The sequence below is a fragment of the Dendrobates tinctorius genome, unplaced genomic scaffold, assembly GCF_039654945.1.
Source record: "Dendrobates tinctorius isolate UK_male_01 unplaced genomic scaffold, ASM3965494v1 ptg000083l, whole genome shotgun sequence".
Taxonomy (NCBI): Eukaryota; Metazoa; Chordata; class Amphibia; order Anura; family Dendrobatidae; genus Dendrobates; species Dendrobates tinctorius.
The window spans coordinates 10,810,001-10,824,109 of NW_027361751.1; the positions used below are offsets into that span (position 1 = coordinate 10,810,001).

Here is a 14,109-nt window from a genome sequence, read left to right on the forward strand (position 1 = left end):
CTAAACCCTAACTAAACCTAACCCTAACCCTGACCCTAACCCTAACCCTGACCCTAACCCTAACCCTGACCCTGACCCTAACCCTGACCCTGACCCTAACCCTAACCCTTAACCAAACCATACCCTGATCCTAACCCTAACCCTAACCCTGACCCTAACCCTGACCCTAACCCTGACTCTAACCCTTAACCAAACCATACCCTGATCCTAACCCTGACCCTAACCCTAACCCTAACCCTGACCCTAACCCTAACCCTAACCCTGACCCTAACCCTAACCCTGACCCTGACCCTAACCCTTAACCAAACCATACCCTGATCCTAACCCTAACCCTAACCCTGACCCTAACCCTTAACCAAACCATACCCTGATCCTAACCCTAACCCTGACCTTGACCCTAACCCTAACCCTAAACCCCCTTAACTAACCCTAACTCTAACCCAAACCCCTAAATTCCATTGTCTAAACTAATGGTAAAAAAAAACGCATGTGCAAAAAAAACGCATACATAAGCATGCCAATGCGCACATATGCTCACCATAGACTTATAATGGGTGTCCTGCTGTAAAAAAACGCATTGCGCGCGCATGCGTTTTTTTGAGGCAAGTCGGACGCTCAAAAAATGCAACAGGTTGCATTTTGTGCGCCCGAGCGCATACCGCAAAAAAACGCATGCGCGGTAAAACTCGTACAAACGCATGTGTATGCGCACATAAGCGCATCCCATGCAAAGTATAGGAAAAAAAAGCATGCGCTATTTAGCGCTAAAATACCGCGAAAAAAAACGCAAATGTGAAACCAGCCTAAGCTATGTTGTGAGGCGAAATTTTAACCCCGCGCGTTTCAATTCACCAAACAATTTTGCCCTTATCTACATAATGGGGAAAAAGTGTGTGTGTATCAAGCCCCGCCCCTCATTATGATGTCATAATGGTTGACTATGGGATGGAGGATGTGTGATGGGTATATGGGCACTGGACTATAGGATGGCGAATGTGTATGACGGGTATATGGGCACGGGACTATGGGATGGAGGATGTGTGATGGGTATATGGGCACGGGACTATGGGATGGAGGATGTGTGATGGGTATATGGGCATGGGACTATGGGATGGCGGATATGTATGATGGGTATATGGGCACTGGACTATGGGATGGCGAATGTGTATGATGGGTATATGGGCACGGGACTATGGGATGGAGGATGTGTGATGGGTATATGGTCACGGGCCTAGGGGATTGTGGATATGTATGATGGGTATATGGGCACGGGACTATGGGATGGAGGATAGTTATAATTTGTTATAACTAAGCACAGTTAGTTACTATGCCTGGGCAGCGCCGGGCTCTTCAGCTAGTATATATCTATATATATATATATATATATGTACAGTGGACAGATGTGCGTGTATATATACTGTACACACAGTTCTGGATATCATTCACAAATCATACAGTTACTATATAGAAAAACATGGACTCAGGAATATTTTCTCCAAGAAAATCTCAGATCAAAGTAATAAAATTCAAAGCTCAGTTTTCTCACCAATTCAATTTCTGTGATGAGAAAGACCTAGTAGGTGGCGCTGATAGGTTACAGCACAATGCTGAGAGCACAAGGGAAAGTCTATAGAAAGCTGAGGAGGAGGAGGAGGGTGCAGGCAGCAGCACAGGGGAGAAGGAGGAGGAGGAGAGATCTCACTGTTACACAGCCTGAAAGCAACAGGCAGGACAAGAAGGGACCTGAGTGCAGGATCCTGGGACTCCTCTACCCCTTTATTCCGCTCGTGTCTTCACTGGATTGAAGCATCTATTGCAAAGAGGGGGAAGTGAAAGGTGTAGCAGCTGCTCACAGGATGCACCATGAGGACAGCAGCCCCATGCTTAGACCCAGATATGGCTGTAAGTGCATGCAAATGCTTCTACCCTTCTCACCTGCAGCACCAGGCAAGGCTGGGGGGCACAGGACTCTCCCATCCTGCATGTGTCATGGCTCCCTGTGTCTCAGCTGTTGCTTCTTTCCCAGTCTCATTGTGGTGTGGAGCAGTAAGTTTTTCTGGAGGGGTGTGCAGAGTTGTGCAGCTCTAGTTTTCAGCCATGTGTTGCTGGTCTCCTCTGCAGCCCTGTATTATGGCAGCTAGTCCAGGTGGTTACACTGTAGCAGGCAGTGACACAGAGGGCAGATATTTATTATACAAGTTGTTACATATCATAATATTATAATGTTTTGGGTTTATTTTAATGACTGACAGGTTAATGGGCTGAAAGCTGAGCTCCTGTGACTCCCTATTACCTGATCTGATTGTGGAGGTCAGGAGTTTGTAGGACTTTGTCACTTTTGTAATCTTTGCATTTTGCTTATTTTTGTGTTTTGTTTTCCTGATTGAGAGTTCAAGGCACATGCATTAGGGATTTTTATGATGCTTTAGGCACTGTTCACATTAGCATTTGATGCAATCTTCCAGTTTTCTGGTGTTTGTGGGTACGCTCGAATTTATCAGTAAAAAAAATTGTGAATCCGAAGTGGAAACGACATGATCATCGTTATGAGTTAGTGCGAACTATTGGGAGTCAAACGGCTGTTATAACAAGATGCATAAGCTAAAATCACAAATTCACCATTAAAAATAATGTCATCTTCTGATAAAGATTTATTTTCAACATTTTAGTTTTGCTTCCTAAATATGGCTACTACCGGCGGGGTTGTTAGCCTGCGGCTACATGACGGCATGTGTCACGTAGTAAAAACATCTATGCTACGTTACAGCTTTGCTTTTGCCGTAGCTGCCGGTAAACTGCATGTTGTGTGCGAAGTGCATTGAAGTCTATGGCAAGTATGTTGAAATTCCGACACGTTTGGAAACATTTGTGACTCTTTTCAATCATCCGCATCATGTTACAGGTCGCAACGCGACAGCGTTGCAGATCATTGCATCCGATACAATATGTCGCTGAGGTTTCATTGTGATACGTCGCCATGTAGCCCTAGTCTTGTCCAGCTTTTCCACTCCTGAACAGCAAATGTGCCCAGGTGATGCAACCTTCTAAAAATGGCTGTGTGGCCATGTGCACTCATTGAGTATTTGGTGAATTTTTTACCCCAGCATTTGTAAGCCAAAACCAAGAGTGGAACAATCAGAGGAAAAGTATAATAGAACCACGTCACCACTCCTGGTTTTGACTTACAAATACTGAGGTAAAAAACTGACCAAATACTCAGTGTGTGCATGTGGCCTATGTGTAGTTAGACTTCCATTCATGAGTCCTATAAAGTTGGGTGACAAGGCAAAGCCCTTGTGATCTTGTCATGTTGACTTTATTGGATGTGGTCTACTTTTACGTAGGAATTTTGGCAAAAGAGGACAGCTCAAGGATATAGTGTCTGCTCCTCCATTTTCATTGAATGGGCTGTGTCTAGAGATGCCTTCCTTATCATGTCATGAATGATCGTTTATCAGAATGTTATCAGTTGTCTGACTTTAGGTTGGAGTAGCTCAGACTAGTGAGTAAGTGCTATCACAAGGCAGTTTGGCTTCAGAGGCCATTGAGTTTCATTCTGAGTGACACAGGTCTCCGGTTGTACTTTGACCAGAAATGTTCCCTCCCCTGTTTCTGTACAAGTAGACATTTGCTGTGGAGTTACAAGTATCTCTGAATCTAGAGAAAACTCCATAAAACACATTACCTACAGATAACCCTTGTGCATAAAATGTTAGAATCTCAGTATATGTATCACAACTGTCACGTGCAAATTGGAGGATTTTGGTTTAGCTGCCATTCTGTAAGGTATATAGCTTGCATTCCCATTAGTAACATTATGGCATTCCATACCACTATTGCCACTGCCAGCCCAACCTCCGGAAACCCGATTTTGTATTTGACTTGATCGCTCACTGTGCAGGTAATTGCAATGTAGATCCATTAGGCTACGTTCACACGTTGTGCTTTGATACATTTGTCTCTTGTGCATGCTGATATGGTTTATTGCAAAAAAAAAAAAACCGACTCGACTTCATCAGGATTCGGCACAAAAAATGCAGCAAAAACTGATGCCTACGTCTTTTGCACCACCCATTGCTGAAAAACGCTGAAAGAAGTGACATGCTCCATTCTGCAAAACCTCAGGTTTTGCACAAAATGCTGAAGACAAAAAACAACAAGCGGTGTGTATGAGATTTCTGAAATCTCATACACTTTCCTAATACTGTAAATGCAGCTAAAATTTGCATTTCAAAATACCCATCAAAAATACAACGTGTGAACATGGTCATAAAATACATAGGCTCTGTTGCAGGGAATATTATTATGTATACCCCTACTCGCATGTAAAGCGCCATGGAATAAATGGCGCTATAATAATAAATAATAATAGTTTAGAAAGGGCTACAGCAATAAAGTGCATCCATTTTTTTTTTTTATTGGGGTGGGGGGTTGTTTCACAGGAAGCAAATCTTAACTATACAGGTTATATCCTATCCTAGAAATATGTCTCCAGTAGGAGAACCCAGGCTGTACCACATTTCCAGTATATGTCTGTCTATGACAGCTTTTGCTCATAATTCTGTGCAATCTTTTTAATATGTCATTTAATTTCATTATTAGATTTTAGTAATGACAAAAGGAAGCTTATCTGAGTTGAATGGAGTTGTTCAGGTCTTGTATATTGATTACGTATCATTTTGACCGGTCATCGATATCTTAACTGGTGGGGGTCCGACATCCAGCTGTTTGCTGCTCCCAGTGCAGCTGGATGTAATGAGCCAGAACACCACAGCGCCACTCGCTGTGTAATGGCTGTCCTCATGTACTGCAGCTCAACTCCTTTAAAAAAAAAAAAAAAAAAAAAAAAATTGTCTAAATGTGGGCAAACCCTTATGGAAAAGTAGCTATCCACTGCTGAAACCATTGGTGAATTGCTTATGTTTCTATAGATGCAGGTATTGTTTTTCAATGTCCCAGCGGTGATTATACTGCGCCCATTGATGAATGGATATCCAGGTAATAAGCCATCCTGAGTGGGAGACATTTTCTAGTGGTTGTCTGCCTTGGCTAATATAAGGAATTATTTTCTATGACTTCTTTATGCACTAATAATCCATTTTCAAATCTCATCCTAGGACATTCTGAGTTGGTATGGATGAGGAAATTTTTTGTGATTTCCTTCGATACAGTAGAGTATGTTAGTCTGGAGAACAAGGGATATTAGTGCATTACATGGACAGGCCATTGATTGTAAATATAGCATTTAAAGGAAGTCTTTGAATGACTGTTCAAACCAAGTATAGGCGCTCGGTTCTTCACAGAAGGGCAGACATTTAAGTACACCTCTAACTTGTTTAGGCTACTTTCACACATCAGGTTTTTTCCGACAGGCAGGATCCGGCTATTTAAGCGCCGGATCGTGCCGCATGGCCTTCCGTTTCTTCCGGTTTTCGCCCGGTCCGGCTAAATGTTTCATTCTAGCGTCTGGAAAAAACGTCTCTAGTAACGTTTTTTTGTCTGCGGCGAAAAACCGGACAGCACTTCTGTTTTTTTTGCTATAATGGAAGCCTATGGACGCCGGAATGCGCCGGACCCGGAAAAAGACGGATCCGGCCACCGGATCTTTTTTTTTTTTTTTTTAAAGTCTGCTCATGCTCAAATACAATTGGCCAGCCCCCAGGAAACAGATATAAACCTGCTAGACGGATCCGGCGGAAAAACAGATCCGTTTCTTCAGTTCTCCAAAATTTTCGCCGGATCCTGTTTTTCTAACAATAGCCGGATCCTGCCTATCGGAAAAAACCTGATGTATGAAAGTAGCCTTAGTTTCCACCTATCTGCACCCATTTCTGGCCCTATGAAGCCAGAGCTAGGTGGAATGGTGAACTTAAATGATTGGAGCCGCCGTGGAGCATCAAGCGGCGGGGCTTAGTTTGAACACTTGTTCAGTGCTGACAGTCCCATTAAGGGCAGAGATACAATGGCATATTTCTTCTGCGATAATCGCATCGCACTGAACGGACTGGCCGGCACCTCTCCTGACCTGAGCATGAAAGCATGATGGATTACTATGCAGCTGTCAAGCTCGGGTCAGGAGAGCAGACAGCCAGTGCGACTTTTACAACGCGATTCTCGGACGAAAAATACGGCAGTGTCTCTGCCCTAATGCTTATTTCCCCCATGGTGGTGGGACTGTAGTTATCCTAAGGGGTTGTCCCTGCCTGGTGAAAACTTCCACAAGTGCACAGTCTGCTGAGGGAGTGTAATGCACATATCCTGAGGATTTGGTTCCACTTTCAGATTCCAGCGGTTGTCACGTGATCATAAGTATGTGACTTGCAGAATTGTGGTCACATGCCTACTAGAGTCTCCTTTTTTAACATTGAGAAAAGAGACTGACCACAACTATGCAATTTGCAGACAGCAGAATGTTCTCCACGGCGTCTCCAGACTTTTGTCACAAGTGCTTAGTGTGACCCTGCTTTCATCCGTGAAGAGCACAGGGTGCCAATGTCGAAGCTGGTGTTCACCCTGCAATATGTTGGGCTGTAAGCATAACTCCCACCTGTGTATGTCGGGCCCTCATACCACCTTCATGGAGTCTGTTTCTGACAGTTTGAGCAGACACATGGATGTTAGTGACCTGCTGGAGGTCAATTTGCAGGGCTCTGGCACTGCTTCTCTTGTTCCTTCTTGCACAAAGGAGGAGGTAGCAGTCTTGCTGCTGGGTTGTTGCCCTCCTACGGCCTGGCCCCCCTCAACATCTCCAGGTATCTGCTCCATGCTCTGGACACTGTGCTGATAAACACAGCTACTTTTCTTGCCACAGCTCTCATTGATGTGCCATCCTGGAAGAGCTGCACTACCTGAGCAACTTACTTATAACCAAATGGTCATTTAGACTCGTACAACCCTAAATCAGGGGGTGACAATTACTAACCGAGACCCACGCAGTGTTTAGTTTCACTTAGGTTTAAATTAGAAATGATGAAATAATGTAAAATATCAATGTATATTAGTATAATAAATACATTAAAATCAGGAAAATGCAAGACTGAAAAAGGACTTGCACTCACAGTAAAATGTTAGCATACAGTAAAAATATTTTTTTTGAGATTAAGAATATTGCGGTAGATAAAGCGCCATATGACTGAATAATAAGAGCTGCACAATTAGGCAGAAAAAAAGTGACTAAGTATATCTATAGGGTAAAGTGCACAGTGCTTATAGTGGATATATACAGTATATCAAATCATACATATTGCTGTAAAATTAGCTGTTATCATACATACAATATGTCAAACCTGACAAATGAACATTTTGCTTGTTCGTCTGGTGATCAGCAACCTGTTTACACTGTATGATTATGGTGAAACGAGCGTTCCTAGAAATGTTCAAGCAGCTTGAGAACCTCTGCAGCCTACTAGGCTGCCCGTAAAGTCAAGACCTCACGGTACATTTCATGGCATAACATCTTGAGGGCCTAGTAAATGGAAAAGGCGCCCATGATATCAGGCAGAAGTAAACACTGACCTCGTCTGGATGCCACGGAGAACCAGTCTGGACACCGGACCAGGGTAGATAGAATCACTTTGCTCACCTCAAGTGAGAATGAAGTGCCACATTATAGATAATCTAGCATAGTACTAGTGGAAATTGTGCTCTAGCCTTTCTATGCTGTGAGTTATTACTACATGACCCTCAGATTGACATACTGCACATTCTTTACTTTCACTCCTTTTGTCCTTGCCGATGCTCTTCACACTTCTTGCCATGTTCAAAATTGTGAAACCATATTATTCTAGTACTTCAAGAAGTGTGTTGCTGTATTGTCACATGCCCAGAGTAAGCTATGTTCATACTTGCATCGATGGTGCAGTTATGGGTCAATGGGGTCCATCAGATTACGTGAAGGAGTACATGGCTTTCATACACATGTGGTACTTCGTCTTTCTGTACCTATGGTACAATGAATCAGACAGGATGAAAACCAACATGACAATTATTCATTACCCCCACAGCAGAGATTGAGGGGTAGAAGAGATGTGGTACAGTTCTGCCCAGTTCAGCCTGACATTTTTCACACTTTTCTGATAAAATAATTTTTTTTTCCAAACAGAACTGGTTTTAGATATGTTTAGCATCCTCTCTCATATACCCATCCATATAGTTTTCTTTATAAATTTATGATTTTGGCCGCTTTATACTATTATAGTTCAGAATTGGTCAAGTTCTTTCATCCAGTGGGTCAACTTATTGAAAACTGAATTGTCATGTTTGAATGTTAGGCGTGGCTAATCGGATGTGTAAAATGAAACGCCCCTGTAATGCTCTGTCTTCACATGTCCAGTAGTTATTTCCATTTTTGGATCTGATTTAAGATTGCATAAATAGAAGTAAATTGATCCCAGAGGATCCATTCATTTGAATGGGGATCTAAATGTCCTAAAATGTTTTGGCCGTATTAAAAAAAAGCAGCAACTGGATCATCTTCATTAAAAACAAAACAAAAAACATTGTTTTCAAGGAGAAAAGTATCATATCCGTTCCAATTTTGGACGACTTTGCATGCCCAGCACCCGAGAGATGATCAGAATCATCTCCAGAGAAAAATGGGTCCTTTACAAACAGAACAAAAATGAGTGCAAATCAGAAACCAAAGTGTGCATCTGTTTTTGCTCATCTTATATCAGATCAACTGGACATGTGAACAGTCTTAATGCCAAATTTTTAACTACTAGTCCCATCGGACGATGCATGCCTACATACAGTATATACATATACACACCGCACACATTCTCCGCCCAGACACACAGTCTCCACCCATACACTCTTCCTCCTCCCAATCTGCAGCGTTTCTCGCACACAACTCTGTAGCAAAGCCGCGGATCTCTTGAAACCTGCGGATTTGCCTGACTCAATGGAAGTCAATGGGTGCAGAAACGCTGCAGATCTGCAAAAAGAATTGATTCCATAGATTAACATTGGTCATGCGCTACATTGCGGATTTCATGCAATTCCGTGCGTCCAAAAACGCTGCAGAAACGCATCAAAATCCACAACGTGTGCACATACCCTTAGTGTTTCACGCTCATTAACTCCAGTTTGTATCTTGTACAGGAGATTCAACAGGATCTGTCACCAGATTCCACTGTACGAACCACACAAGTTATTAAAAAAATCTATTAGACCTGATGATGCTGGGGAACTTTGACAGTTATTTCATCATGCTAACTTTTATCACAGTAGATCAATCTCTGGACTAAAACACTTAATATCAGGATTGTAAAGTTGCTCCAACATGGATTTTCAATGAAAGTACACCAGCCTTATCTGGTCTACTATCTACTCAAATAAATATGAAGTTTGAATTGTGAAATACAGTGATTGATCTGATTTAAAACTATGTTTTAGTACCAGCATGATATCGAGGCTTCCCCTTGGGAAACATGTATCCGGTGAATGATTTACATGACACTTGCCTTACGTTTCTCTAGAAGTCATACCTGAGCCAGCAGAGTCTGCATGTGTTTTGTACACTTGTACTATGATCTTGTGAGTTATTTAGTGGATAAGGTGCATTCTCATTACTAAAGCGCAACATGTTAAGTATTTTCTGTTCCTGCCGTTGAGCGAAGATCGTCAGGAAGTGGTATGGGTGTCACTTATCTGACTGATCTACTGTGACCAAAGTGTCGTGCTGAAAATTTAAAAATTAGGCCGTCTTCAAAAATTTTCAGAAAGAAAATACAGAATGTAATAATTAATGAAAACCTCTCTAAGATATTTCTTGTATTTCCCAAGAAATAATTTATGGTGAACCTTTTCTTAGAAATTACCTATTCCTAATGGGAATAACAGAAGCCACAAACGGCAAATACATTAAAGGGAATCTGTCACCCTTTTTTTTTGGTTGCAGCTGCCGGCATAGACATCAGGGGCTTATCTACAGCATTCTGTAATGCTGTAGATAAGCCTCTGATGTAACCTGAAAGATAACAAAAACAAGTTATATTATACTTACCGGGTTGGGCGGTCCGGTACAGTGGGTGTTGCGGTCCGGTCCGACACCTCCCTCCTTCATGCGATGACATCCTGTTATGGCAGCGGCGCAAGCGCACTGCTCTGTCCTGTTGAGGGCAGAGCAGAATTCTGCAGTGCGCAGGTGTCGGACCTCTCCCGACGCCTACGCACTGCAGGACTCTGCTCTGCCCTCAACAGGACAGAGCAGTGCGCTTACGCCGCAGCCATTACAGGACGGGAGAAGAGGACATCATCGCATGAAGAAGGGAGGCGTCGGACCGGACCGCCCACCCCGGGGAGTATAATATAACTTGTTTTTCTTATCTTTCAGGTTACATCAGAGGCTTATCTACAGCATTACAGAATGCTGTAGATAAGCCCCCGATGTCTATGCCGGCAGCTGCAAGCCAAAAAAAAGGGTGACAAATTCCCTTTAAATTGCTAAAACAGACTGGGAGCTGACTGATCCACTTAAAAGAAACAGCAAATAAAGTTGCATACTGTAGCGCTATAGTATGAAAACATGAAATATAGAAAACTTAAATTTCATTACTGCTCTAGATAGGAAAAATTGAAAATACTTGGCACATAAATTGGAAATTCATGTGTACCCAGCAGCCGCTATTAGGCGATTCTTGTTGCTGGGAACCTGCCTAATGTGAAACCTCTCCTAGGCAAACGCCTGCATTTATGTAGGTAGATGGATTTGGCTTTAGGACAATTCTTTTTGGTTTTTTCATTTAAGACAAATTAAATGAAGATAATAATACCAAAGAATTTGTGATTGCAATAATTTTCAGGAAGAAACTAAGTATTATCTGACAAAATTGCAGGGGTGTCAATACTTTTGGCCACAACTGTATGTATACAAATAACAAAAGACTAACCATCACTTCCAAACAGAAGATAGGTGCATACTAAGAGTAACCATCTCCATATATAACCAACAAATAAAGCTGCACTCTGTAGTGCTGTAGCATGAAAACATGAACCGTGAATTGCAGTACTTCTCTAGGAAATAGAAGTTGAAAATATTTAGCGCATAAATTGACCATTATTGCGGCTGCTGACTATACAAGAATTGGCCAATTTATGCGCTAAATATTCTCAATTTTCCCTATTTTCTGGAGCAGTAATGCAATTCATGTTTTATGCATTTCATGTTTTCATGCTGTAGCGCTACAGAGTGCAACTTTATTTGCAGGTTGTATATGGAGATGGCTACTCTTAGTTTGCACCTGTACACTTAAGAGAAGCCCTCCTTCTCCCATCAAATTTTTTTTTTCCTCTTGATATATTGCAGTTGACACGCCCCAGAGGCCGTGGGAAACTCGGAGCCGGGCCCGTTAACTTCAGTGGGAAATGTCACAGTGGCAGTGACCCGGTCCGTGGCCTCAGGCGGTCATCTAAAAGAGGTAGAATTGGATGGGGATAAATTTTATGTAGTGATTCGTGATGCCAGTTGGAGTGTTCGTCTGTAGTATAGCCGACACTGCAGATGATCCCTGGGGGAGTAGATGGTGATGGCAGTGCAGATGTTAAACCCTCTCCATCCCGAGCAGACCCCCAGAGATTGTGATGAAAGTAGAAGGCACAGAGTAATAAGGCAGGAGACAAGAAAAGTCACTTTATCATTTACTGTAGTTCAGGTGCAGTTCAGAGGAGATATTACAACTCTCACCAGGTTACAGTCTGCTCTGCAGAATGGGAGTTATCTTTCCCTGCTGTGACTCAGTGTAACTTCCTGCTATTCTAATCCCTTCTGGGACCAAGGCTTCCCAGAGTCTAAAACTTCCCAGTATTGCCTCTACTCACTGTGTATTTCACCTTCAGCAACTTGCAGCGTGAATCCTGTGTGAAGCAGCTCAAATTCCCACATGCACTATCCTTCACTGATCCTACGTTATTGCAGTATTCCTGAGGGAGAACACTTTCGTACAATCCCACGCAGTCTCTCAGCTTACCACCCTGCTCTGAAAGCATGGATGGTCTAGGGGCTGGTCCCTGATGCTTCTTAGCTCTCACTCCTGGATCGAGCACATGTCTAAACATGGCCTCCAAGAAGTTCTTCCTCCTTCTTCTTCACCCTGAGAACAACAACTCGGCCCCTCTCCCTCCCAGTTAGGGCATGTCTGCAAAGCTCTAAGCTTCAGAAAAGTGAGGGAGTGAGGCAAATTGTGTGTGTGTGTTGTGGTCTCTAGCAGAGAAAGCATAACTCCCATTGCTTATAAAACAGATACAAAACAGTACATATTTAACCCTTTTGTGGTGATAAAGATGCAGGGCGCCACACAGTCATCATGTTATATAGCACTGTGTACGTACAATTGCTCATTTTTCTTTTCTACACAGTTAATTCTTCTGTTTTCTATTAGATCTTTGACATTACATGATTAAAAACTGACCAGCTGAATCCTTCTAAGCTATATGTATAAACGGGAGGTCCATTTTCCTTGTATGAGTCCTCAGTCACTGCAAATGTCCCTGGCAAGGGGAGGAGTTGAAGAGGGGAATGAGTCATGCAAGGATTATAGACTTCCTGTTCATACATAGAGCAGAGGAAAGAGAAGAATTGGCTGTGCTGTGTAGACAGGGAAAATGAGCAATTGTAAGTACACAGTGCTATATAATATGATTGCAATATATTAAGATGATAAAAATTTTGATAGGAGGAGGAGCGTTTCTTTAAACGTACCAGCGTGTTTTTTTTCTTAATTGTAGAGCTGGAGTGATGCCACTAATGTAAGATCCCTGCACCTAATGGTATACTCGCCACCCGTCGTCTTTAGCTCTTCCCGACCCTGTGCTCCTATTCTGCTGGAATACAACCAACGCTGCGCCAATAACAGATGAAGATGGCGGAAGATAAGTATAAGACTAAGTGCAAGGATCTTACATTAGTAGCACCACTCCAGCACTACCCTTAAGTTAATATTTTGTTGCACAACCTTTTGAGGCAATCATTGCAATCAAACAATTCCTGTAACTGTCAATGAGACTTCTGCACCTCTCGACAGGTATTTTGGCCCACTTGTTAAGAGCAAACCGCTCCAGGTGTTTTGAAGGTTGCATTTTCCAGACGGCATGTTTCAGCTCTTTCCAATGATGCTCACTAGGATTTAGGTCAGAAGATCAGTTCAGAATAATCCAATGTTTTCCTCTTAGCCATTCTTGGATGTTTTTAGCTGTGTGTTTTGGGTCATTATCCTTTTGCAAGACCTGAGACTGAGACCAAGCTTTCTGACACTGGGGAGCACATTTCTCTGTAGAATCCCCTGATAGTCTTGAGATTTCATTGTACCCGGCACAGATTCTAGACACCCTGTGCCATATGCAGCAAGCAGCCCCAGAACATAACAGAACATAATTCCTCCATGTTTCACAGTAGGGACAGTGTTCTTTTCTTGATATGCTTCATTTTTCCATCTGTGGACATAGAGCTGATGTGCCTTGCCAAAAATTTCCATTTTTGTCTCAATCTATCCATAGGACATTCTCCCAGAAGCTTTGTGGCTTGTCAACATGTAGTTTGGCAAATTCTAGTCTTGCTTATGATTGTTTTTTTTCAAACAATGGTGTCCTCCTTGGTGATCTCCCATGAAGTCCACTTTGGCTCATACAACGATGGATGGTGCAATCTGACACTGATGTTCCTTGAGCTTGAAGTTCACCTTTAACCAGTTTAGAAGTTTTTCTGGGCTCTTTTGTTACCATTCGTATTATCCGTCTCTTTGATTTGTCATCAATTTTCCTCCTGCGGCCACGTCCAGGGAGGTTGGCTACAGTCCCATGGAGCTTAAATTTCTGAATAATATGTGCAACTGTAGTCACAGGAACATCAAGCTGCTTGGAGATGGTCTTATAACTTTTACCTTTTAACATGTTTGTCAATAATAATCTCCTGATACAACTTTCATTCGCTTCGTCTGGTCCATGGTGTGTATCATACTCAACATGTCACCAAACAGCACAGTGAGTATCTGTAGCCCTCTATACAGGCCCACTCACTGATGCCAAGATTGTAGACACCTGTGATGCTAACTAGTGGACACACTATGATTTAACATGTCACTTTTGTCACATTATTTTCAGGGGTACCATCAT

General features: G+C 42.5%; 1 protein-coding gene across 3 annotated transcripts in view; it reads left to right on the forward strand.

Moving 5' to 3' along the window:
• Positions 1 to 1,652: 1,652 nt before the first annotated feature.
• The window catches only part of IQGAP2 (IQ motif containing GTPase activating protein 2), a 401,653-nt gene continuing 389,196 nt past the window's right edge, over positions 1,653 to 14,109 (forward strand). For 2 of the 3 annotated variants that reach the window (XM_073584112.1, XM_073584115.1), the window contains exon 1: positions 1,653 to 1,902. In XM_073584112.1, the coding sequence (XP_073440213.1) occupies positions 1,857 to 1,902 (46 nt within the window). In that variant the 5' untranslated portion in view covers positions 1,653 to 1,856. Of the gene's footprint in view, positions 1,903 to 11,401; positions 11,421 to 14,109 lie in introns of those variants that run through there. The other variant, XM_073584113.1, reaches the window with a different exon arrangement.